At 39.7% G+C, this 27,963-nt stretch overlaps 1 protein-coding gene across 2 annotated transcripts in view; it reads left to right on the top strand.

Annotated features, from left to right (window-relative positions):
- The window catches only part of RCAN2 (regulator of calcineurin 2), a 68,592-nt gene that overhangs the window by 31,488 nt on the left and 9,141 nt on the right, over nucleotides 1–27,963 (top strand). Inside the window, exons 1-2 of one of the 2 annotated variants that reach the window (XM_054383846.1) lie at nucleotides 2,412–2,498; nucleotides 26,074–26,247. In XM_054383846.1, the coding sequence (XP_054239821.1) occupies nucleotides 2,412–2,498; nucleotides 26,074–26,247 (261 nt within the window). Of the gene's footprint in view, nucleotides 1–2,411; nucleotides 2,499–26,073; nucleotides 26,248–27,963 lie in introns of those variants that run through there. The other variant, XM_054383845.1, reaches the window with a different exon arrangement.

Genomic DNA, 27,963 nt, shown 5'->3' with positions numbered 1-27,963 from the left:
ATCTTTGCTTTCAGTGTTTCCTTCCAGCTCTTTGACAACTATTCACTAACTTCTTAGTTTTCTGGTAACACCTGCATTTACCATATTTGTGGTGTTGGTGAAAGAATAAGATGGGAAACTGAGCGGCCTGAGTCTAATCTGAAGCTTCTTCTGCTTTTAGGTGTCTGAATGCAGAGTTTTGGTGCAAAGAACATGAGATATTCTCCACATTCTGCGTTTCACAAAGGGCATAGTAGTTGCAGCCCAGACTGGCAGTGGTTCAGCATATGTGGCCATGATAGATTTAGACAAACTGGTTGAAATGCCAGTAGCAAGCTGTGCGTGGCATCACAGGGCATGGTAGAAGCTGCAATATCTCTTGATGGAGTTAAGCAGAACACTGTCTTATGCTGAGCTATGTGCTGCTGCTAGGTTTGTATCAACAGTTAAATATTTTAATTCTGCCTGTTAATCTGAGTTACCCATAAATGTCATCTCTAGGCCAGCAACAGTTAAAAGTAGTTTATGGATCAAAGAATGAAATGTTAGAGGAAAAATAATAATGCAAGTCTGGGATAAAGATAAACTGCTTGAAAGAGTCCAGTGCAGAGCCACAAAGATGATGAAGGCAGTGGAACATCTCCCTTATAAGGAAAGGCTGAGGGAGCTGGGGCTGTTTAGTTTGGAGAAGAGGAGACTGAGGGGGGACCTCCCTCATGTTTGTAAATACGTGAAGGGTGAGTGTCAGGAGGACAGAGCCAGGCTCTCCTCAGTGATGTCCAATCACAGGACAATGGGTGCAAGATGGAGCATAGGAGGTTTTATGTAAGTATAAGGAAAAACTTTTTCACTGTGAGGGTGACAGAACACCAGAATGGGCTGCCCAGTGAGGTTGTGGAATCTCCTTCTCTGGAGGCATCCAAACCCACCTGGATGCGTTCCTATGTGACCTACTTTAGGTGATCCTACTCTGGTGGGAGGGTGCGTTAGATGATCTTTTGAGGTCCCTTCCAACCCCTAATATTCTGTGATGCTGTGATACGTGCTGCAGGTCTTGAGGTTCTTTAGCCTGGAGGAGAGCAGACTGAGAGGAGATCTTACCAGTGCTTGTCAGTATCTAAAGGATGGGGGGAAACTGTTGGGGCTGGACTCTTTTCGGTGGACAAGAGGCAACTGGCATGAACTAGAACACAAGAGTTTTCATCTGAACATGAGGTGAAACTTTACTTTGGGAGTGCTGGAGCACTGGAACAGGCTGCCCAAAGAGGTTGTGGAGTCTCCTTCTCTGGAGAGATTCCAAACCTGCCTGGATGTGATCTGCTTTGGGTTACTGTGCTTTAGCAGGAGGGTTGGACTAGATGTTTTCCAGAGGTCACTTTCAGTTCCTACCCTTCTGTGAACTTTAGAAGTCTCGACTTTGTAGATATTTTATTTCTATCATCAAAAAATAAACTTGCAAATAATAAACAGACCACTGAGTCAGCAAGTGATCACTTTGCATAAAGCCATTTCACTCAGCTGCATACTCTTATGTTTGCAAAGGAGTAACCCTACGGACAAATGGCATAAAGGCTGCCAATGTGAAGTTTTAATTTCAAGGGAAATTTTCATGTTCTGTTCTTTGAAGGGGTATTGGCTTCCACATCACACACAGACATGCCTCTGATCTTTCTAAAGATGAGTCATAGTCCAACCTGTATGTCTAAGTACTGGGATCAAATTTGCTGTATGTTGATCACTCCTGGTGATAGAACTTGATGTTCTCTAATCTCGCATGTGGGGTTTTCTAGCGAGCTTTACTACAAAAGAAGACATAGAGATATTACAAGCAGAATGCTTTTTTTGTTTGCTTGTTTTGTTTTCATTAGTGCTCTGCTGTAGATTTTTGAAATACAATAAAGTACCAAACATTACCTTAAGCTGAGTAGCTTTAAATGCTGGGTTAATTTACGCTCAGCACAGAGCTTTCAGAGTCAGGCGATTTTTTTTGCCAACATAAGCACTCAACTGAAACAACAGCTATGACTCAGTTCCCAGCGAACGCCGCTTGAATTGATTTAGTCCGAGTTCAGATTTAGCACATAATCATGTTCAATTTGATCCACTGTGCTGCCTAGAGATAAAAGGGTTGAAAAAATAGATTTAGCTTATGTCAGTCTTTGTGGTGATGTCATTGCCATGAGAGATGGAATAGCGCTGTTACTATGCTGTGCCTGCTCAGTTGGTGGGTGTACGAGGGAAAAGCAAGGAGCGACTCAGTTAAGTGCAAAGAGCTTGTGTCAGAGGCTTGCAGTTATTGTCAGCACTGAAACAGAATTTTGGACTGTTCAATTGCAATACTGAATTGAAGATTCTTTTTTTAATTTATTTTTTATTTTTCTCCTTCTGACTGTTACTCTGAGGTTGCCTAACTCTGTGTACAAAAGGGGGGGATGCCAGCTCGTAGCATGGACTGTGATGTCTCCACTCTGGTTGCCTGTGGAGTTGATGTGGAGATTTTTGCCAACCAAGAGGTTAAGGTATGCACCTACAATTCTTTTGTTACAGATGCATCTTAGAAAAGCCTTTGGGAGCAATAGGCATCTGTATGTAGCAGTTCAGAACAAGGAGGCAGATGAGATTTTTCTGCAGTTGTAAAAAATCTGTTAATTAAGGGAGAGAAATATGGGAGAGAAATGTGCCTGCTTTTTACTGTGTTTTCATAAGCAGAAAGAATAGGCTGCTGTTTACTCTTCAGTGATACAAGAAATGGGTTATATAACTGACATCCGTGCCTCTGCATGTTTCGTATTCATAACAAATCATTCATTGTTAATTTTCTCGAGATACTTTTAGCCCAGTGTCACTTTTTAGATTAGCCATGCTGTAAATGTTATTTATTGATGTTGATAATACTAGATATTTTCTGACCAGTAGCTGTTTCTTTTCTTCAGATCCAAGTCGTGTATACAAGTGTAAATTTTTTGTGAAGGGTTAGAAGTTTGTAGTGAGTATTTTGGTGCCTCTGCAACACAAGAGAACATAAAAAGTGCATCTTGCATATCATATGAATACCTGAAAACCAGTGCTTAAATCTAAGTCTTGATATGCTGGGGTTATAGTCTTTTAATTAGACAACTGCTGTCATTATGTGTAATTGCTTATGGTTGAAATAAATTATCTTTTGCATTTATTCTCATCTTACTGCAAGAAAATCACTGCAAATTAAGTTTGAAAGAAATTTTAAGTATGTTTTCCACAGATCATCTGAATGAGCTCATGGGTGTACCACCGTGATATTCAGCAGTCTGTTTAAAGGACAAGGACAGAAAACATTAGTTTCTAATCTGATTAGAATTGAAAGAATGGGACAGGAAAAAAGAAAAGGATTTACAAACTGTAGGTCAAATTTCAACCTCCTGTTCTGTTTGATTCTTAGTCAAACATTGAAGCTGATGGAAGTACCTGGAAATAAACTCACTCTCATTTGCAAGAGATTATTATGATTTTTATTTCCCTGTTAGTTTGTTACCAGGTGATACAATGTGTACTTTGTACAGATGCTTTCATATTGCAGGAGATTCTTCCTAATTTAAGCAGTTCTGTATTGGATTAGCAATAAAATAGTGAATAATTCAGAGGAATTGTTCAGGTGAGCAGTCTTGCCTGCACTGGGACATGTTTCCTGTAGTGTTTTGTAGTAAAATGTTTATCTGCTTATTCCTTTTTTTATTTTAATTTTTTTTAACTTAAGAACTTTTTTTTTTTTTTTTAAATTCAGGTATTACACTTGCATTGATATGAGTTTGTACCTGGAGCAACTGTCTTTTTAGTATCTGGTCCATGTTCAGCATGAGACTAGCCAAGAAATCAAAGTCGTAGTGGTTTTATTGTGTCCTTATTTATATGACAGCAGTAATGAAAAACCAAAATGTTGGCTTCCATAAAACAAGCAGGAAGCTTTCCATTGACTTTGCTAAAACCTAGATTAGCCTGATTTAAGCTGCAGCACCTGGAAAGTGTGGCTCAGAAACATGGAATAAAAGAGCACAAAAGGGCTACAGGAACATTCCAGGAACTGTGATCTCTTTCATGTTACTTGGACTTTCTGTACTTTGGTTAAAACTGCCTTTTAATTTTTTTTTTTTTTTAATATCTGAATTAAAATGTTGAGTGCAAAGACTTTAGTATATTTACAGTGGAGACCGCACTGCAGACTGCACTGCAGCTTAGGAACAGGAAGTCTAGTTCAAAGTTGTCTGGCTTAGGTGCTAGAAGCAGTGAAGCAGTCTGTCCTCAGTGACCCACAGCTCACTGCAGGCTAATTTTCACTTGTCAACTGACTCAGTTGTGGGAGGCTGCTTCCAGTGCCCAAGCCTGTTTTAGGATTTGGGATATGCTTGTAGCATAGCTTACTTTATTCTAATTTAGGGTTAGAACTGGTGAGGCTTTGGAGAAGGATGTACTAGAAGGCTGCCTGCAGCCACTAGGCTGAAGAGTGGACAGTAGCTGCCCGGGTTTGCAGTGGAAGATCTTGGTGTGTGTTTGGGCTGTAGAGCAGGAGTTCTCACAGAGGGTATCAGTGATACCTCCTGAAGTTGGTTGGCTTCATTGACAGGGAGGCAAAGGGCTTGGAGTGGAGTAAGCTGCTTAGCTTACTGCTCCTTTTCCACCTATGAAAGTGACTATATTCTGTAGACATTATGCTCTTAGCATCTGGCAGACAGGTTTCGAAATACTCTTTTTTTTCCATTTGGCCTCTGGAACAGGAGAGTGATTGCTTAGTACTGAAGGCAAAGCTTGCTTGTTTCAGCATTTGGAGTGGTTCATCCTTTCAACAAACAGCGGCTCTGAAACTGGCATCTGGCCCACAGCACTGACACCGTTGGTTTACCATCCATGAACCCATCCATCATGCCTTTCCGTTTTGATCAGTTGCTGCTTTGAATTCTTTTACAATCCAAAAACTGGGTCAAAATAATCAAGATGCTACTAACTGTACTGCATATCAGGAATTGAGAAACTTGAGAAGACAACCATATCAAAGTGCACATCTACTTTGAAGTTCACCTGGATAATTAAAATTCTTCTTCCGGTGTCTCCAGATGATAATTTTATGTAATGATATTTGTTACACAAGCGATTCATTAATGAATATCTTGTTTATTGCTAAAAGAGAAATTCTAGATATCTCTGACACAGTGGAGACTGTTTCAGAGATACTCTAAACAAGATATTCTTGTATTATTAATTCTTCATATTCTCTCTTCAATTATGTTCACGCAAACCGTTTTGATAGGCAGTAAGGTATGATCGCGACCATGAGGCACTACTGTAGCAGAGAAGAAATACTAATGATCCAGACTGATTGGATTTGTATCTGAAGACAGTAATGTTAATATAATGTAGACAGGAACATTATCTCAGTGCTGGGAAAAAACAATGTGGACATGAGCCAAGCAGCAAAGGGAAATAGTAGAAATAGTTTCAATGTTTTGACCATATTGCTTTGGTGGATTAATCCCCACTGGAACAGGATCTCTGTCAATCTGTAAACTCATTATTCATTTCAAACGCACCAGTGAGCAGACTGCTAATACTGGTTGTTTGGGATGGATGGCTAGGAGATCAGGCATTGCCCTACAGTTGCCTTTGAGAAGTTTAGCAGTCTAACATACTATCTAAACTTCTGGAGTCTAGAAGGCAAAAGCATGCTTAGGTTCTGGTGGTTTTTGCTCTCCACTTTGCAGCACATTCAGAGGCATTTCAAGGTTTAAAGTTTAAGTGTTCTAAGATTAGACTCAAGTGAAGAAAGCTCTAGAAAAAGAGAGCAGTGTTGCTGCTCCTCTGGATACTGCCAGCAGCCCTGTGGCAGAAATCATCACTTGTTGGGAGAATTTCAGGGTTTCTTTTTTCAAATTTCTCTCCTTGGCCTAATGAACTTCGTTTGTGGAAAGAGACTGTTTCACAGTCATGGAATCATAGAATGCTTTATGTTGGAAGAGGCCTTTAAAGGTCACCTAGTCTAACCACCCTTGTGATGAGCAAAAAGTCTTCCAATTAGATCAGGTTGCTCAAAGCCCCATCCATGGCCCCACTGTCCTTGCAGGATGTCTGCACAGCAAACTGCAATAGGAAATCACCTGGATGGGCCTGTGCTGAGCTGGGTGCTGCAGCAGCTCCAGGGCAGTGGAGTCTTTTCTGTTCTTCTGGAGTTGCTGAAACACTTGGAAGTGGTCTTATAAATAAAAAGCTCCAAGTATTCTCATTTGCAGATAGAGAACTAAGGAATCAGGAAGTAAGTTTTCTGATTGGGAAACTGGGTTGGACCGTACCAGATCTGGTTTGATTAATAATCCTTCTTTTTCATAATAAGGTGCTATAGATGTTCAGTCTCACATGCTGTTTGAGCTCTAGATGTTTTCCAGAGAGCAAGGATCTTTGCTTAGTTACTGGCTGTTTTCAGGGTTGGGTTTTGTTTTGTTTTGTTTTGTTTTGTTTTGTTTTTTGGAATTAGCCCAAACTTTCAGTATCTGCATGAGATTCCTGCAGCATCTGGGTAGGCCAGGTGAAGCCTCTAGAGAGAGATTTGCAGCATGGCTTCATATCTAGGAGGAGAAATGCATTGCAGCATGGAAGAGCCTCCAGTTTTGCAGCACCAGATAGTCCTATCTGCGAGATAACAGTCATTGTGCTGAAAAGCACAATGAATCTCTTGTGCTCAGAGTGCTATCAGCAGGCAGCTGTATGCAGTAATTTCTTCAGCTCAATTTGTGACTTGTGGAAGAATCTGTCTGCTTCATATATTGCAGTGAGTAATCTTGATTCTTTGGCCATAAAAGTTGGAAGCATTCAGACAGCTGAATCATGCGACATAAGTTCTGCTGTGTTATAGCCATAGCTAGAGAAGCGGTAACCTTGCAGGAATCATATTTGCCCATTTATTTCTCTAGGTCACATGGCTGGTGTGCAGGCAGATGAACAAATGGTGGTAAAATATCTGCTAATCCTCTCAAGAAATGAAATTCCTTTTGGGGAGGAGATAAGAAGATTGTTTCATTTGATGTATAGCCTTGCTTTCAAGTTTGCCAGCTTCATCCTTTGCTGCATTCTCTTGCCTGATGTAACTAAGCCAATAAGAATACAAACACGTCCATTGTCAAAAAATTGGAGCTGTATGGGGAAATTGGGTTATCCAGAATGTCTCTGTGGCTATTGGTTTGATGTGGACCCTTTTTAGTTGTTTTGGGGGGTTTGGTAGTGATTAGTTTCTTTTGGGTTTTTTGGGTATTATTGTATTTTCTAGTGCTGATTAAAAACAAACAAACAATAAAACAAAGCCAAAACCCCCACCCCATAAACAGCCTTCCTCCTTTGAGAAGGAACATCTATATAAGAGAAGCAAGTATCTTTAAGGAGCCGGTAATTGGTTGAAGCCCTCTGAGCTGTGGTTTTTAACCTAAGGAGGAAACCAGTTGGCTGTTCATAAAGGAGTTTGAAAGGAGGAAAGGGGAGCACAAGGCTTCAGAGGAAGGAAAGTCAGTATCATGATAGGACTTCTTTTTTCCCTCATTAGAAGAGTCTCTGCAGTGCAAGACTGGAGAAAACTCTTGTGGAGGCTGGGCAGGGAAGTGGGTTGTGGCAGGCCTTCTGATGGAGTGAGTGACAGCAACAGACAACTTACAATGAAGGGAAAATTGATGAAAACAAGAATAATCAATGGAAGACCAAGCTGAGAACAGACAGATGACTTCTTATGGTATAATGGAATGACTTAAGGACTTTGAGAACAGAAGTTGACACAAGATGGCAGAAAAACACAGTGATGGTCAAAAAAAGCTTTCACCAAGCGGTGTTAACTTTCATTGAACAACTATCATTGAAACGTTAGGTAAATTAGTCTTGACAGCTTTCTGCTTTCCTGAAAGCATCTTCCACAGGCTTCTGTTCTTCTTCTAGGTAACAAAATCCCTTTGTAGGTAGCTGCTGCTCCTCTGTCAAGTCCTGCTTCGAAACTTTTTGCTGTTAAATGATTTATAAAGAATTAAATGATGGAATGTGGCTCAACTAAGCTACGTTTTTTTGCACAGGGCAGAAAGAAATTTGTAAACCCTACAAAAAAAACTCTAAACCAACAACTTAATCTCTTTTAATATCTCTTATTCCTGCCTTCTCTGCTTTCCTTTATGCTTCATCCATCTGGAATGCTAGAAGGAACTGGGTATTTTCTCTTGTTTTTTTCCATTGTTACCAGCGTGGTAGATGATACTAGAAATAAATAATGTTAATTTCTAAATTGCTGAAAGTATCCAAACAGTAAGTGATACAGCAAGACATAATATATTGAATTATGAGAATGTTCTGGACATACTTCTTTCATCAAGTGGAGGCAGGTAATTTGTATATGCTTTTTGATTTTTATCTTACCAGTTAAGGAAGAAATTAATAATGGCAAGTATTTTTGTTGAAAATTATTTTGAAGTAAGTGAGATCAAGTGAACAAGAAAAATTGTTTTAAAAAGCCATTTTCAGCAATGTTATGGACCTGGCAAGTAGTGTCTTCTAAGAAGATTATCTGAGAGATGGAGAAGTGCATGAGAATTAGCAGTTAAGGAGGCACTTTTGAATACATAATGGAGATTATCTGTCCTGATGCAAAGGACAGATGGGACGTATATTAAGGGCTAGATCAGATACTCCTTTTGCTTTACAGCAGTTTTAAGAATTTATACATAAAATGAAAACCAGATGTACAAAATCACAAAATGAATTTCAATTAACAGAGGACTGAAGTACAAACAGGGAAAGCCTTGTGATGGGTAAATAGTAAGAGGAAGAACAACGTGCAAATCTCTTAGCAGCAAGACACATACGTAATGACGAGTGTGGGGAGGGTTATGGTGTGACTGATTTCATGTGGTTATGTAAAGTGCTTGGCAGATAATCAGCTAAATTAGTACACAAATCCCAACCCTAGTAGTGGCTAGAGCAGAGAAAAACTGCTGAAAATACAGCTGTTAAGACACTTATTTAAATGTGCAGGACCTGATAAAATCTACCAGAGAATGCTTTAGGATATAGTTAGAAAAATCTTTCTACTATTTGAAATTATTGTTGACCAGAAGTTACAGAGAGACTACTGACGATAGGAGATGGAAAGAAATAGCATTTGTGTTTAAAAGGAGGAAGGGGAGAAAGCCCTGGTAATGATATATTTTTATCTTACTTGAATTTTGGAAATAAGGATACAAGTATTATGGATATAATTAGGCCTGTGTTGTATAGAACAAATCATGTCAAATCAACGTGCCTTCATTGTTTGACATGGCACCTGGGTAAATGAGATAAAGGAGATGTGGAAGGGAGATGCTTTGATTAAAGTAATTTCTTAAGTAATCTACAGTCTAAATATTATTTCTATAAAGTGGGTACATAATTGTTCAAAACACCTAAGCCAGAAGTGGTTCATTCTCAAATGGTAAAGGTATTTATGAAGATAAGCTCACATGTTTCTTCCTGGAACCAGGTTGAGATTAATGACACAGCGGAAAACCTCAAAAAAAAGCAAATGTGTGGATGACACTGTGCTGGTGGGGCAGGGCTGAATTTCCTTTAATTAAGCAACAGGATGAAATTCAGCACAAAGGAATACAGCTGAAATCAAAATCATAACTGTATAAAGAAACTAATGTTTAAACAGCTGTGTGATGCAAGTGTCTTGAATTCTAGTTGAATTGCTATGAGTAGTAGTGGAAAGTATCATACTTCTGTAATTAAAACAAATGTAGAAAATCACAGAATGGGTTGGGTTGGAAGGGACCTTCAAATACCACAGAATCACAGAAAGGACCTTTGGAGCTCTTCTGGTCCAACCTCCCTGCTAAAGCCTAGATCAACTTGCACAGGAATGTATTCAGGCAGGTTTTGAAAGTCTCCAGGGAAAGGACTCCACAATCTCTCTGGGCAGCCTGTTCCAGTGTTCACAGTGTTCACCCTCACAGGAAAGAAGTTTTTTCTTATATTTAGGTGGAACTTCCTTTGTTCTAGCTTGTGTCTGCTGCCCCTCATCCTGTCAGTGGGCACCACTAAAAAGAATGTGGCCACATCATCTAGTGATTAACCTACCTGTCATGTGCAAGGACATCTTTCACTAGATCAGGTTGCTCAAAGGCCCATCTAGCCTGACCTGGAACACTTAAAATGATGGGACATCCAGTGTCTCTGGGCAATTTGTTCCAGTGTCTCATCACCCTCATTGGAAAAAAAAGTCTTCCTTTAATCTAAATCTACTGTGTTTCAGTTTAAAACTGTCTTTCTTTGTCCTGTCACTACAGGCCCTGCTAAAAAGACTGTCCCCATCTCTCTTATAGCCCCCCTTTTAAAGTACTTGAAAGGCCACAGCAAGGTCTCCCTAGATCCTTCCTTTCTCAAGTTGAACAACCCCAATTCTCTCAGCCTTGTCTCATAGGAGAGGTGTTGCAGGTCTGTGACCACTTTTGTGGCTTCCTCTGGACCCACTCCCAACAGGTCCATGCCTTTCTTGTGCTGACAACTCCAGAGCTGGACACAGTCCTCCAGATATGGTCTCACCAGGGTGGAGTAAAGGAGTGGAATCACCTCTCTTGACCTGCTGTCCATGCTGGTTTGGATGCAGTCCAAAACGAAATTTCCTGCATGTAATTTCTGGATGCATGGAAGGCAGTTTGTTGATGCTGTGCGTGCAGACAACTGGAGAGAACATGGCAAAGCTGCAAGAACATAAGGAGCTTTGCAGAGATCAGGGTGGCAGCCATTTTGATGGTGCTGTTACACCACTTACACTCTTCTGTTATAACTAGTTTTTTAGTTTGGGAATTACTACACCTCCTGAAGTTGTTACAGACCCTTGGTTTGTGCAATAAAAGTGTAGTCCCACCTGGTGCTTGGATAGTGCTTTGCAACAGGCAGATACTTTCTGATTGTCATCAAACTGACTGAAAGCTGAAAGTTGTGGTTATTGCTGTGGTGTTCTTGAGTGCATTGATTCTGTTGAGCGGCAATTTATTAGTTTGGGTTCTGTGCTAATGTGGTCAGTTTAAGTAGATTTGATATTGCAGGTGTGCTGTTTGTCCTGTCAGCCTGGTTAGACTTCTCAGATGCACATTTTTTGGTCTAAAAGTTACATTTGACGTTGCTATTACGTTTACAGATTCTAAGAAGAAAACTACTGAAGTGTGAAAGGTCATACCTTTATCTTTAGAAACAGCTGATTATATTAGAGGAATTCCAGGGCTGTGTGACCAGCCAGCTTTCTGCAGGCAACTGCTAGTCCTTGAACCATAATCTGAGAATCGTTGAACTAAAAAAAAATCCTTATTAATCACGATGGCTGGGAGCAAAGCCAAATGCTGAGCTGTAACAGTAGTATGTATGCTGCTTATGTGAGAGAGAAGTAAATTATTGGCATATTTGAATGTTTTAGAGGTTTGGGAAGTTGATGCATTTTTATTTGAAATTTTTAAATAAAAGAATAAAGAAGAAAGATGTTGAGATACCTATTTACTGCTTTTGTGGCAGATAACCTGTCTGAAACTGTTGAAAAACTGTAGTGATTTAAGCTACCTGCCCACTGTTTTAACCCCCATAGCAGTGATATTTTTGAGGGTAGCGAAGAGCTTGGAGTCTCTAAGTACTGCAGAATAAAAGCGTTTGCGTTGCATAGAGTAGTAGTCCCAAGCCAGATGGTTACTCAGTGCATACTGTATCACAGTAAGCAAACACAGAGTATTTGTGAATATCATTGGCTTGGTGTGTGCTAAAATTTTTGCTTAACCTTTAACTGTATTACATACAGTTTGTATTGTTTTATAGTGAAGCAGAAGCAGAGCAGTGGGCATTAAGAAATTTCTAAAGAAAAAGTCTTGAAGGAGAATTTATTTGGGGAATAATTAATTAACTGGTATAAGTATGGTAAAATGACAATAGGAGCATGCACTTGTGTGTGAAATGAAGTATGTGTCTGATAATAGCTGCAGGTTGGTATAGATTGAACTACTCTGTTTTGAGACCACTTATCTATAGTGGCTTTCAGTCTCTTCTGGCTCGTTACCTCCTCAATGTTTTCCATCAGATTTGAGGTTCATGTGTAGGAAGTTGAGATCTACTGCATTTCTTAAATTTAAGTATCCCTTAGAGAGAATCTGTGGACTGTGCTGAGGAACTTGTAGAATGAACTTGATAGAATCATAGGACGGTTTGGTTTGAAAGGCACCTTAAAGATCACCAAGTTTCAACCATGTGCAGGGCTTGTTACTCTTCTCTGTAGCCACTCCATCACCTCAATGTCTTTCTTGTACTGAGAGGACCTGTACTGAACACAGTAGTCAAGGTGTGGCCTCACCAGTGCTGAGTAGAGACGAGCAATTACTTCCCTGGTCCTGCTGGCCACACTATTTATTGCTCATACCTGCCAGAATGCTGTTTGCTTTTGTGGCCACACTGCTGGCTTCCATTCAGCCAGATGTCAGTCAACACTCCTGGGTCCTTCTCCACTGGGTGGTTTTCCAGCCACTCTGCTCTGAGCCAATAGTGTTGGATGGAGTTGTTGTGACCCAGCCGCAGGATCCAGCACTTGGCCTTGCTGAACCTCATACATTGGCCTCAGCCCATTGATTCAACCTGTGCAGGTCCCTATTTAGAGCCTTACTACCCTCTAGCAGATAAACAATCCCCTCATTTTAGTGTCATCTGCAAATTTACTAAGGGTGCACCTAATCCCCTCATCCAGATCACTTGTGAAGGTTAAAGAGAACTGGGCCAAATACTAAGCCCTGCGAAACACCACTTGTGACTGGACACTGACTAAATTTAGCTCCATTCACCACCACTCTGTGGGTATGGCCAGCCAGCCAGCTTTTTACCTAGTGAAGTGTAAACCCATCCAGTCCTACTTATTTATAAAAAACCTTGTTCATAAGAATAAAATCTACTCTTCTTGCCTGTCACTGGGCTTGTTGTCTTCTTACCAACCAGCTCTATAGAGAGTGGCATCAGTTTCATAATGCCAGTCGAGTATCTTTTTAGTACCATGCTGTTACTGATATATTTTTCACATCAGGAGATGAAAATGGTTTTGATGAAGGGCAGTGCTGTTTTTAGCTGTAAGATAGGATTAGTCTACTTTCCAATTCTTGTTTCTAAACAAAATCCGTGCCAACTGGAAACTATCAGGTTGTTTGAAAAGCGACATGGGAACAGTTTGGTCAGGAATATTTGCTTTTTCACCCTGGGGTTTCTTCCATCTGCCTAATAAAGCAATTACATCACAGTGAGACTGAAATTCCCTTCTCCCTGTCCTGTCTGGTTGTGGACAGTACTAGCAGCTGTTGATGCGGATAGAAATCATTGCTTCTTTTTCTGTCCTTATGTACTTGATACAGAGTCATCTCAGGAACCCCTTCCTGGATTCTGGGAAGCCATGTAAACAGTCCACCCAAAACCTTTCTTCTGGCCTACCCAAGCCCAGTTTTGTGATATGCTGAATTCTTGACTTCATTAGGTACTGTAAAAACCTAAAGTTCTGCTGTATATGTTGGAAGCGATAATATGCTGTTTGTTTTTTTTTTTTTTAATTAGGCAGGTAGACCAGTGTCTGGCATTTCTTTGGTATTTCAGCATCTGTGCAGCTTGGGATCCTGGAGTATAGTGAAGACTGTGACCTCTGAAGAGGGAGAAAACAGCCTCTCTAAGTATTTCCAGTACATTTTTATTCCACTGAAGTTTATTCAAACTGGAAAGCATCTTCAATTTTTTGTAGGACAGTGCTGAAATGGATGTTACGGTGACAATACAGAAGCAGCATGGAGGGAATAGTATTTTATCTCTGTTTATGCAGATGCTTTCCATCCATATCCTGCCATGATATGCAAAATCAAATTCACAGTTAAACCTTTCAGAGTGTTAACAACATTATGATAAATTTATATCCAGCACCTCTGAGGTTACCAAATCAATAAATGTAGGAGATTGAGATACTGGTGGTCTTTTATAGTTGCCTCTTTCAGTGCAAAGTATAAATATAAGAATTTTAGTTTATGAAAGTTCTGCTATATGAATTTAGGAAGAACAAACTGTTACTTGTAGTTATAATATTTTTTAAAATATATATACACACACAGAGACATACACTGGTGTTTTTCCATTTCCTGTTCCATTTTCCATTAATTCCTGTTGTGAGGAAACTACATATCCTATGTAATATTTTTTTCCCCCAAATAAATGCATCAAGCTCAGCCAATACTGAAAGGACTAGAAAGGACTAGAAAGAGCAAAATAGATTAAAAAGAAAATATACATAGAGAGTTGCTGGTGAGGATGGATTTTCACTGGCAAACTATAGAAGGAGACTTTAATGAATCATCAAAGCCTTTTCTGGAAAGAATTTTGCTTAAGAGATTGCAACAACACAATGTTTTGTATCTGGATCTCTCAATGTAAAAGGCTTTGAAATATGTTTTAAGGTTGTTTATGTCACCTTCTTAATTTCCTCTTCCATTATTCATTTTTCGCCCACTTAGAACACTTCTCTATTTTAAGGTGAAATTAGGAACTACAACAGGTTATGTTTTAAGAAAACTCTCTTGATCTGTATTCTTCAGCAAGACACAGAGGGGTTTGCTGTATTAGCCAAGCACAAAAAGCAGGAAGCTGTGCTGTGGTGTCAGCATATTTCATGTGACTTCTAGGCCTCCTAATCCTCACATAGTCCATCAGGTAAAATTTGTTCAAATTGTATGTGTCATCCATTCACTTATGCTGAGGTGTTGTGTGACCACTGTGTTCCTATTCCATCACTTACACTGAGCTGGATGTACAAGAGACAGAATAGGTCAGAATATACCTGAAATGGATCCTGGAGTTTCCCATATTCCTATGTTTGTCACATTTGTAAGCAGGAAGCCTCCTCTCTATGCACCTTTGCTCTTTTCCAGCCCAAGGATTATTTTTTCTTCGTTTCCTCTTCACCTCTTTCTTATGTGCTTATTTCTGATTTTTTTTTATACCATTAAGCTTGAAGCATAGTCTATGTAGGTTTGCTAAAAACTTCATTCAGTTGCTCAACTGGAGATAGCATACTACTGTCCTTTGCTCCACTTTGGTGAAACTTCACCGGCACTACTGTGTCCAGCTCTGGAGCACTCAGCACAAGAAGGAAATGAACCTGTTGGACCAAGTCCAGAGGAGAGCCACGAAAATGATCCAAGGGTTAGAATACTTCTACAAGGGCAAGCTGAGGGAGTTGGGGTTGTTCAGTTTCGAGAAGAGAAGGCTGCAGGGGGACCTTATAGCAGCCTTCCAGTACTTAATGGGCACATACTGGAAAGATGGAGACAAGTCTTTTTAGCAGAGCCTGTTGTGACAGGACAGGGGTGATGATTTTAAACTAAAAGAGGGTAGATTTAGACTAAATACAAGGAAAACATTTTCACAATGAGGGTGGTGAAACACTGGCCCAGGTTGCCCAGAGAGGTGGTAGAAGACCCATCCCTTTAAATATTCAATAAATCTATGGATGGGGCTTTGAGCAGCTGATCTAGTTGAGGATGTGCTTCCTCTCTGCAGGGGAGTTGGACTAGATGACCTTTAAAGGACATTTCCAGTATAAAGCAGTTATGATTATATGTACTGTTATTGGACAGAGACTCCAGTCTTAGAGGCTATAGCTTCTAGGATCTGTTCAAATACATACAGACAACAGACCTGCTTGAGTAATTTGCAAATGAGGTGTAAGACAGCAAATGACAGATGGTTGAGACATACTGGCAAGGATAAGAAACAGTCAAAATAGTACAACCAGAGTGTTAGACAGTGGTCACAGTACTGCTGATTCTGCCCACTGATTTTGGGCTGCAATGGCAGGGAAAAAGGCAAGAGAGGATAGTAAGAGGCTCTCTGTTTTACTGCAGAGGTACAAAGCAAGATTTATCAACCTGAGTGAAAACTGACTTCTACATTTATGTCTCTGGGTAGACCATTTCCTTTTGTACTTTAAGGTAAATTTCAGCAGAGATTTTTTTACTATCTTCTGAGGATATGTATTGGAGGGTCAGTAGTTTTCCTTTCTACTTTTCTTCAACTGTTAAATGACATTTATGGAGGAGCACGAGATTAGATTATCTTCCACTCTTCTACTGTTTGTCTTTAAATACTCACTTCCAAAATTGTCAGAGTCCTTTCTAAATCCAGACAAGACAGGTTAGTGCAGTTTGCAGTTGCTGGGTGAGAGGAAGGGGAAACGCATTCCCCATGACCATGGTGAGAAACAGCTGAACTGTTCAAAATCTTGATCACTGTAGGTGAAATAGTAAATTGGGTTTGGGCAAGGCAAGCATTTTATTTAACTGTCCCATGGCCTTTTCCTGTTTATTTTTCTAGTTTAACTGGTTTGACAGAGACAGGGAATGAATAGGATGTATTTTTACAGTTGTTTCACAGCATTACAGCTCCAAGAGTATAACCCAAACAGAGTTTCTCAGCTTTTAGTGTTCTCTTTCTTACATTAGTTCTTGCATTTACCATCCTGGTGTTCAGGATGGTCCTGATTCTGCATCACTGACAGCAAGAGCTGTCTTCTGACACATAAACAGGCTTGGTAATAGATTTCTAAGAACCTCAGCTTTCTAGATGCTCAGACCAGGGTTATACGTGCTTATAGAAGTAAGATGCTTCTTGAATGAGTTATGCAAACACCGGTTCTCCTCCCATGGTGATCCAAAAGTGGGCACTGTGGCTGTAAGTGGGTGTTTAGGTAGATTTTCTTACAGTCCCTGAATTTAGGCAGTGGCTCTAAGTATTTTTCACATGTATAACCTTAATCCTAGTTCCCTTCACAAGTTTGACTGCCAGTCTTTTATATATCACTCTCCCTAGTGCTTCAGTTTTGGGGCTTTCTTGTTTTTCCCAGAAGTGATAGCTAACTGTTCTTACAAGAGATACTGGCTTGTGTCTAATTGGCATCTGCAGTCTGAGCTGGGGATTTTTGTGAGGCAACTTTCTTGTTAATCTTTATTAACTGTGCTTTTCATGCACATCACAGAGCAGTTCATGAACTGGATACCTTTCAGATTAAATTAATACAGAAGATGTGCTGCAGTAATGTGCCTAATAAGCTCCAACTGCTAATGGGCATTCAGTCCACAGCACCTCATCAGAAAGTCTTCACCACCAACCGTTTTGATGTAGAGATCTATTGGAACACACTTACTGATATAAACATAGCAGCTATTGATAAAAACTAATTAATGTTGGTTTTCTTCCTTAATTTTATTTGCTAAATTAAGATAATGGGAACTTTAGGAATTATTGAAACAGGATAAACATTAATTTGTTCGTTGTGCTACCAATTAATTGTTGGGCTTAAACATTTGCAACAACAAGACAAAATCGATAGCTGGTGTTGTACTATGTACATTCTTAAATTCAATTCATTTGAGCTCCCTGAAGGTAACTACCTACATTATCTACTCAGTTATTGCTTGAATTCTTAAACAAAAACAAAACAAAAAAGTGGTGTTTTTTTGTTTGTTTGTTTGTCTGTTTTCAGGACAGTCTGAATCTTTTCTGCATATCTTTGTTATTAGCATTATTTTTATCATTCTCAAGCTAAAATGTAAGACTGCTGTTTGGAAAACAGAAATTGCATTGTTAAATCCTACACATACCTCTTCTTGCCTTTTTTTTTTTCTTCACTCCAAATATGATGCAAAAGAGAAAGAGAAAAAAAGAAACACAACAAAAAATAAACTATTGAATGATGTTGCACAAAACTGTAGCTAGCACAAGAATCAACCATGAATGGTGTCTACAGAACATTCCTTAGCACTGAATATGAAACAAATAGATCTAGTCATATAATGTGGACTTAGCCAGCTGGATTGAAAGAGCATTCCCAGTGTTACAGGGAGTTACAGTGTGGCATCTGGAACTGGAGTGCTTTAAATATGTAACGCTCAGAAAAGCTGGTGGTGATGGTACACTAAAATAGCGGTGCTCATATAAAGAAGAGATGTAAAGTCTGAATTTTTCTTTTAGCTCAGTTGTTGGGTGTGAAATTGAATTGAGAAGTCTCCAAACTATGTTAAACCATCTCCTTGGCATTGCCACAGGAACAATTTATTTTGTCTTGAAGGAGCCTTTGGTTTCCAGATCAGTGGAGCTAAGCAGGACGAATGTGCGTCACATTGAGGTAAACAGGGATGTGAGCTGGTTAAAAACAGAAAAGGCAACGCAGCAAAATTCTGTGCCCCTGACATTTGTCAGGCTCTTCTGAAATATGGATGCCATTTCCATTAAGCTTTTGGGCCAGATACTATCTTTGTACCTTTTGTTGTGCTGGTGAGATGGAAGCTGAACATAAATTTTGTCGGTTCAGCTGACTTTTCAAGAGGCAAATCTGTCTTGTTCTGCTCACCAGGAGGTTTGCATTGCCGTTGCAGTGCTATCGTGTCTTGGTGGACCATCCTTATGCAGGAAGACTGGTCGTGAGGGATGTCACTTACTGCCTCAGTCCTGGTGTGAGGTGAACTATCAAGCTTCTTCCAGTTTACTGCCTATTTTTGTCATCACGAGTTTTTTGTGAGATGATGTACCACATTGTGTGATGTCTGTTGCACTTCCTCAAAATCTCTCTGGAACAAGACACTGAATCTGTAAGCAGGAAGCATTACATCAAATATTTCTGCTGTCAGAATGATTTTGGCACAAAACAACGGCAAAACCTGGATGCCACCCTCAGAATCTAAAAGTTCTATGCAGATGCCTCCAAAACAGCCCTAGTGTGTAAGGGAACATGGCAGCATGTGTGGCAAGGCTGTGAGCAGATGTGCTTTGTGGTCTATGTGTGTTCTGTTTTGGGTTGATTCACTGCAGAGCAGAGCAACAAGGTCACTTAGAATCACATCTGGAATACAAAATCTGTTTTCTTTGCATAGTAAAACTTAAAGTTATTAGGATCTCCTTTACTGTTAACAGGGTTTCAACAATGCAAACAAATTAATCTTGATTTAACCAAAGAGAGCAAGATTTAATGCATTTTTTTTTCACCTGTCCCTCTCAAAGTCCAACCTTAACATTTATTTTGGCTTAGAATGTTTCATTTCATCATTAAGTCACAATTTACAATGGCTCTCACCCCTCAGAAATGACAGAAAGCCAAGCACTGAAAAATAAACTGCATGAACTGGGGTAGCAAACCTGGGCTGATTTGTTCCTGTATTGAGGCAATTGTGCAATTTTAGAAGAGGCTAATTAATATTGTGTTTAGTATCAGTAAATAAAGCCCAAATCTTCTCACCCCATCTCAATACTTTTACTTCAGGAAGAGATGAGCAGAACTTTGCACTGGGTTCCAAGGTGAGAAACAGATTTTTAGTGTGGTAACCAGAAAGTCATGAGCAGAGTATGCTGGAATTCTTGTGTACCTCACAAAATACCTAGTGTGGGTTATTTTAATTCAGCTAATCCCATTCCCTTCACAACATTTACTGATTTGCCTAAATGTGGCAAGAACACACATTGTACCTTAGTTTCCATTTCCCAAGATGAGATCATCTCCCTGTACCTCCTGTGATGGAGAACAGGACAACTCTGCACAGCCAGCTCTCTGCGGTCAGGGAGGACTGGTGGAATCTGCCAACTCACACAGAGTCATCACCCCCAGAGCTGACCCTGCCTTGAAAGGCTTGTCACTTCTTTGATCATACTTGAAATTGTATCCTGTTGCTCTTGCATTTTGTCTCCATTTTCTGTAATCCTGATGAGAAAAGTTGTACACAATATCTAGACGAGGTCATTAACATACCCTTCGGATAGCAGTGACATAACCCCATCCTAAAATTACTTCCACATGATATTTTATAGGCTTCTGTATTATTACATTTTTCTCAAATGTGTGTTGGTTTAGTGAGTCCTTCAGGTCCCTGGAACTGACCAGTGTGCCCATCCTCTTTGCTCTAAAGACATGTCTGTGGTTAGGGCTTGTCTGGCCACTAGAAGAATAACAAACGCTTTCTGTCAATCTCTCTCCCTTCCAAAAAGGAAGAGAAAAGGAATAACGGAGAGAGCCTTAGGTACCAGAAAAGAAAACCTCATAACTTTAATGGGAAAAAGAAAAAGAAGTTGGTTGTTTACACAAAATCCAAAATCAAAACCACCCTTCTGATGGCAATGACATCACTGTCACAGCTGTGGGCAGGCACTAGGGAAGTCTCAGAACAGGCTCAGCAGCAGATGGAACTGGATTCATGAACTCATGGATTGGGATCGAAGGCAAAAATGTCCTTCTCAGATGCTGGCCATTAAAGGAGAGGCTTGACTCTGGCGATCCCTTAGCACACAGGATGGCACACAAGATTTAGCAGTGACTTTGGTCTCCATAGGACCAAGTGTAAGCAAGAGCCTTTCTGCACACCAATCCTTGGTACTAACTAGAAACATTGAGTGTTACTACTGCTGAAAGGGGACATTGTCTGCAAAAATATGCCATTAATTTCAGAAAGTGCTGTCACTGAGAAGAGACTAAGCTGAGAAGTAAAATTAGTTCTGTTCTACCTCAATGGGGGATGAATCTGTTGGTAGAATGTTTCTGTTTCTAGAGTCCTCAGTGCATTGCTCCATATGTTCTACCAAATCCATCTTTCTTCTTGTGCCACTTGAGAGACCTGCAGTGTTGGAACAAGTGTGGCAATGTGGAAAGAGAAAGCATTCAACTCTGAGACAAGTTTATTTCTTTAATAGTTTCTTGAATTTCTATAATTGTAAATTATGTCTCAGTTTCCCTATTGTGCACAGTTAGTTCCTTGGATTATTTTTTATATAAATGAACAGGCAAAATTAGAATGGAAAAAATATGTGCTTTATTTGCTTGCAAAACACTAAGAAAAAGGGTTAGACTAACGATTTCAAACACAGCCATCCCCTAAATCAAATGTGTAACAAGGGTTATAATGAGTGTAAACACATGGAATAATAAAATGTAGTTTGTGTTCTGAGTACTAGGGCTCTAATCCAAAACTCACTGATGTCTGTGGAAAGACTTCCATTGATCTGAATTAGGCCTTGGCTTTTGTCCTGAATGAACACAATACCAGTGCTGGTATTTGCCAAAGAAATGTTTGGAGATAAATCACAAGGACTTACTGTGTCAGAACCCAATTCACTTGCTAATGCAGGCAGTCATGTTTTACAATGCTTGTTGTGTTGATACTTTGTCATAGTCCTTCACATGAACTAACCAGATTCAATCTTAAAAAAATAATTTGCCACTGCTCCTGTAATTGGAAGTTGAACACTCTGATGTTTGAAAGCTTTTTTAACTTATAACATAAACCTATTTGTGTCAATTGTTTCCACTTGCTTTATGCCAACATAGTCTTCTAATTTTTATACAGTACACTTTATACACTTCTGGTAAATTGCTGGTGATTATCGCATCTTCTCTCACGCTTTCATAGACTCATAGGATTGTTTCAGTTGGAAAAGATCTTTAAGAGTCCAACCATTATCTAACTTTGACAAACCTTGTGTTAAACCATGTCCCTTAGCACCACATCTCTGTGTCTTTTAAACATCTTCAAAGATGGGAATTCATCCACCTCCCTGGGAAGCCTATTCCAGTGGTTGAGAACCCTTTCAGTGAAGAAGGTTCTTGTAATCTCCAATCTAAACCTTCCCTGGTGCAACTCGAGGCCATTTCTTCTCCTCTTATTACGTGTTAATAGAGAGAAGGGACCAGCACCCACCTCAGTACAACCTCCTTTCAGGTGGTTGTAGAGAGTGAGAAGGTCTCCCCTCAGCCTTCTTTTCTCTTTTTATTTTTCATTGTTTTGCTAAATAAGCCAAGCACTTCATTCCATGAATTTATTCCCATTTTGCTTAAGCTGTCTGGGATACAGGAAGCAAACTCTGCATTTTTAATGAGGTACAATAGTGCTCTATATAATGTCGTTAAAACTTTTCCAGATACATCCAGCATTTTGTTTGCCTCCTTATGGATGCATTTTACTGGTCACTTTTAATGTGTGACTGAGAAGATCTTGGTTCCTAGATGAGCTCCTGCTGAATAGCAAAACAGGTTTTAGTCCAGGGATGCATAGCTTTGCCCTTGCACTCTAAGGTTATTAGCTTGTGTCTGTTACTTCAGTGCTCATTTCTTCTGTGGGTGGTGCTCTGGTTGCCCTCCTCATTGGCTGTTGTAAGCGATAACCATCAAGTTTGAGTAATCAGCAGCCTTAATTAATATGTTTTTACTTTGTGCTACTTTTGTAAGTGAAACAAAACCAAAAGCCAAACAAACAAAAACCCCACACACTCTAGAAACTGCTAGAGGTGGTGAATGATGGGTGATGGGAGCTGATGTAAGGTGACTTGGGAGAGATGCCCAGTGTTGCATGGGAGGGGGCATGGAGCCCATGAGTTCTTAGTGAGATGAGGAGTGGGCACGGAGCCACAAGGGAGAAGTGAGAACTCCTGCAGTATTGGTCAAATCAAGGCTGCTCACACTTGCTAGAGCATTAATTGGGTCTCAGAGAGATATGATGGATGAAGACACATGAAAACCCAGACTCAGGATTTTCTGTATTTTGACTTTGTAAAAGTAGTAAAACTGATGTTTAACTTTGGATGTTCCTTTATGTTTTTTTCAGGAGTTTCCAAACTATTCTGAAAATGTAAATACTTATTTTTTAAAAGTTTTTTAAAAAATACTGAATCCTAAAAGCATTTTAGAAGTCCTGAATTGAGAGGATTATGAATCCTGAATAATTTATCCACAAAACTTGAAAGAGAGAATTTGCTTACGTCTTTAAAACGTATATGATACATTCCCTTATAGATCAGAATGACTCTGAAAGACTTTTATCCAGATAAAGCAGACATTAGAAGTCACAGGCAATAGCAATTATGGCATATGGCTTTTCCTGGGAATTAATATCAAGCTGGAGGAGTTGGTATGGCTCAAGATGCAGCTGAGGGCCATTAACTGCAGTTGATGATTAATGACCTCTGCTGAGGTCATCGTTATTGTCAGCTGAAAATGTAGAAAAAAGTCAGATATATAATCTTTTTAATGAGTTTCTGTTTTGGTCAGTGCAGTAGATGTGTCCCCACTGTGGCTAGACTGCCCTGTGTTAATATAGCACTCAAACAGAGGCCTCGATTTCCCTCCTCACCCATGGCATTTTTAGGAGCATTAATCAAAGCTGGATCTCTAAAGCTGCACCAGTATCAAATTGAAAAGCAAGCAGAATAAAGTCCATGGCACTTTAATGTTCTCAGTACTATATTTGCTGTCCAGTATTAATCAGCTTTATTTAAAGAAACTCCCATCCCTTTCTGTGCTTAATGAGAGTGCATCTTCAGAAATGCATCCAGAACATTCTTTCTGCTTGCTGTTCTTGGTCCCATATTTGAAATTTTGTTGTCTCTTCTTTTGCATTATGTCCCTCACCAGGATCTAGGTTCTGGGTTGTTGTGTGTGCTGTGCACAAAGAGGGAGGCACACAGGACAGACCTGTGCAAGAAATTACTGCTGTGTCCAGACAGGAAGAATCTGTTTCCTCAGTCAGTCATTAGAGATACTTACTTCCCAGCATCCAGACAAGTCTATGCATGGTTTTTTCCATGGTTGGTGAAGTATATTTTTTAAAATGATGAAGGATTTCATTGCTGTCTTGCAGGAAAACTTAGAGGTCCCACAGGGGACTTGGAAATGTTCATCTTGCTGCTTATTTTTAGCTTATGTGACTTCTGTTGTATTTTCATCATCATCCTATCTATCTATCTATCTATCTATCTATCTATCTATCTATCTATCTATCTATCTATCTATCTATCTATATCTATCTCCACACACACACATATATATATACATATACATATGTATATAAAAATCACATCTCATATATATATATATGTATATAAATACCTTCATATCTGTCATATATATCTACTTAAGTTTGTCTAATGGGATTCTTTTTATATATATATTGAAGAAGTCTTCAATAGATAATGCAGGTAACCTAAAGACATAAGCTTTGATCAGGTAGTCACTATTAGGTTTTATTTAACTTATACACAGTATTGCACATTTCTGAATGCCACAAAGTCCTACTTTACACATCCCCTGTCCCTTTCTCTCCTTTCCTCCAAATCTCTTTCCGTGGTCATTGTGACTAGGTCGCTGTACCATCAAAATTCCAAGCAGGACAGGACTGAGCTGACTGCTGCTTTTGGCTGACCTTTATACAAATGTCACTGGATGTAGACACCTGCTTAGAAAAATAGAATTTTGCAAATTTGTAATCAAAGCAGTTAAAGCAACATAATTCAGGTGTGAAATGTTGGCAATGAGACTGTTAGGCGGTATGAGTAGACCCATCTGTACAAAGCTATCAACATCATGCTGTTTGTGGGATGACTGAATGCCTTTATTCACTCTCAACCAAACCACAGAGTTCTTGTCTCTTTTTTTTCCCCCACTTCTGCAAAGTATCTCCTGCGGTGAGAGGAAGAGGGGACTGAGGCTAGGCAAAATGAAATGAAAATCATGAAAGCTTAATAGACCACAGGGAGGTTCTTTTGAAAGGGTGCCAGAGATGGAATATCAGTTATGGGGAAGAAGACCACAGAGCTGGCAGCAAATGAAAGGAGATCTGCTACATGTGCACTAGTGTTTTGTGCTCCTTGTTTTCCTGGTTAACTCTTTAACCACTGACAGTAAGCACTGCCACAGTGCTATTTGTGCTCCCTGATGCAGCTTCACTGTGCCCCAGGATATATTTTTCTAAGAAGTTCTGTATTCTTTGTCTTTTTTCTAAAATCAACAGATTACAGCTGAAGTATTGTTCATTTTCTGTTTCATGTTCTGCATCCTCTACGAGTTATGCACTCTAAGAAAATGTTTGCTGGATGAGAAGTAGAGAAGTTATATTTTAACACATGTAAAAATCAGGTTATTGTAATTATACAAACACCTAACATAATAGCCTTCAGTATATGAAATGGTGTGGCAACTCATCTCAGATGGTGAGGTTTTTTTTCAGGATAAAGAAGGGGCTTTGCTCTGGCTTCTTTGTTAGAAGATTCTTCATCTTCTAACGAGGTGTTGGTTGCAGTAGTTAGAATGCTGGGACTTTATGTGAGACTCACTGGATGACAGTCAAAAATCTGAGTAAACACAAAGACCTAGACTAAATTATAACTGCTCCCTTTCAGTCTTAATATTTTATGAATCTATGCTTATATGAGTAAAAAGACCTGTGCAAGTGTCAGAATTGATTTAAGGACTTCGGTTTTATTTTATGTGGATCTAGTCCTCTGTGTGTGCATAGTTTACAGAGTCTGATCCTCCAAAGACTGCTGATGTACCTTGAATTTCTGTTGGTCTCTAGGTCCATAGATGTGGTACACTTCAGATCTTTCTTTCACAGGGTTACAATATCTGTATTTGTGTCATGTGCTTTTGAACATGGGAGTTTGAACATGGGAGCTAAATGTTTTAAAGCCCCTAATTTAAGGCAGGTCACTGTTTTCCGTTACCTAATTTTTCCCCTGTTGCTGCAGGAACTCTCAAGCAATGAGTGTCTATCTGTGCTAAGCATTTGAATGACAAAACATCCAGAAAAACAGAGCAGGCAATACAAAATGACTCTGCAGTGTTGATGTGAATGTAACCCTCAGTTACATTAGGCCTGACTGTCTGCCGCTCCTTTGTATTCAGCACAATGTTGCTTTTTGTCATATGAGACCACAGTTATCTGGTATTTTCAGTCATATGCCCTTTTCAGCTTCATTTCTGAAGTCACTGTTGCAATTTTTCCACAAGAAGTTCAATAGCTGGGTTCTCGATTTGAAGGCTCCTTCCCCCAGATATTGTGCAGAGTTCAGCACTGCCAGACCAGTGCTTTCCTTAGACTCTTTTCACAGAGTCTCTATTAGACTTATGGACACCCATGCCTAAAGGCCACAGGCTGAAACCTCCTGGATAAACAATTGTCATCAAGTTTCAGATTATCCTTTGACACAGACTTATGTGACAGAGCACCAAGTTAATCTTCAGCACTATTTCTTTTTCATTTGCAGGAAAAATTTGAAGGCTTGTTCCGTGCCTATGACGACTGCGTGACATTCCAGCTGTTTAAAAGCTTCAGGCGTGTGAGGATAAATTTTAGTAGTCCCAAATCAGCTGCTCGTGCCAGAATAGAGCTGCATGAAACACAGTTCAGAGGGAAGAAGTTAAAGTTGTATTTTGCACAGGTAATGAAATCCGATATCTAATTCTATCTTAGTGTGCAGCTTTTACAGCAGTATTGCACAGTAACACTGAATAAAAGCACTAAAGGTTTCCCCTGTGCCCAATCTCTCTGCTAAGAGATTACTCAGACCTCCTTATGTTACCTGAGCTATATCTGTCTGGTGGGTCTGCAGTAAATATAAAGGACCACTCAAGACCCAGGTTGCTTATTCAACACATAGAAGTTGCATAGCTTAGAACTGATGTACAGCATTGGCTGTTGTCTGTGGGTAACTCTCTAACCTTAAAAAATGTGGTGAAGTATTGTGAATTAATTAAAAAAGCAGAGCTGAATTACTTATTTGACCACAACCCTGAATCACAGTCAGACATCCTCCTGCCTTTTCCTTTTTTCTTAGTGAATACATTTGAATTTTCTAAAAGTTCAGTAAACTCAAGTGGAAGGGAGACGATATAGGGAGAAGAATAGGAGATTATATCCATCTATTGGAAGTGTCAGATGGGGGTTTCAATTCTTCTTGGCCAAGGGTGAGAGAACTCAGTTGTCTCACAGCCTGGGTAAGTAATAGGCACCAGCCAGGGTACAGAAAGCCCAACCACTCTCTCTTCTGAGTGTACCTTAATAAGCTGCTGTGGCCACTGTGGCTTAGTGGATACTCACTAATGCTTAGAGGCAATATAAGTGTGCTTTGAGCTGCCAGATTGGTCCTTCAGAGGCCTTAGGTTAAGGGCAGGATCCTTTGAAGGTACCAGTCAAACCTAAGAGGCAGTTAAACTTTGAGCCTCTACAGCCTAAGCAGAATAGGGGCTGTTTTGAGCCTAGGCAGAAATAGAACCTCAGGAAACTACAGTTGTGGAAAAAACAGTATGCCCAGTGGTTTAGATTAATTCAGAAGATGTTACAGATGGATTTAGGTGTTGACAGTCTACTCCAGTCCTATTTTATATGTCCTAATCTCCTAGATCTTGCTCTAATTTTTTTCTGAAAGGTTTCAAAACCTGCTGCTAGGCAGATTTGAGAATCATTTCACTCTAACTGCACAATAAAGAAGTTAACAGGAAACTTGGGATAACACAAGAAAAAAGGAGATGTGCATACTTGTGATCAGTCTCCACATCTAAGCTGATTATCTGCAAAGCCTGCACTATGCTCTCCATGCTTTCTCAAAAGAGCTTATTAGTAGTGTCCAGGGAATGAGTATGTGGAGGCAGCACTGTGTCTAGAGCAGTGTATGTTTATATGGGCCTGACCCAGACTGATAGTTATTGCTCAGGTATGGCTGTAGTATAAAATGATTGATACTGAAACTTCTTTAATATACCAGAAAAAAGCAGGAATTAAACTAGTTAATTTTGAATGAAAATAAAATTAGAGCAGTTAGTTGTAAATGACTAAGGAATGTGATAGATTCCTTTATCACGTCAGCTAAAGAAATCAAACCTTAAGAAACCTTTCTGAAGTTACTGATAAGGCCTTAGTGCAGGAGTTACTGGTTTACTGATTAATGTCTGGGGGGGGAGGTTCAGGAGTTTAGGCCAGTAGATCACAACAGTATCTTCTCAGCCTCAAAAATCTCTGAACTAGCAGCTGTGGATACCAAAGCTTTGTATATATCCTCAGAGAGCATATATGTTAGGCACAAATGTTGTAGCTGTGCTCATAAAACAGTACCCCCAACCCCAACCCCCTCACTCCTCCGACTCTCACCATCTCTAGG

The sequence above is a fragment of the Indicator indicator genome, chromosome 9, assembly GCF_027791375.1.
Source record: "Indicator indicator isolate 239-I01 chromosome 9, UM_Iind_1.1, whole genome shotgun sequence".
NCBI lineage: Eukaryota > Metazoa > Chordata > Aves > Piciformes > Indicatoridae > Indicator > Indicator indicator.
Note: the sequence above shows the minus strand (reverse complement) of the source record. Positions and strands in the feature narration are given on the sequence as shown.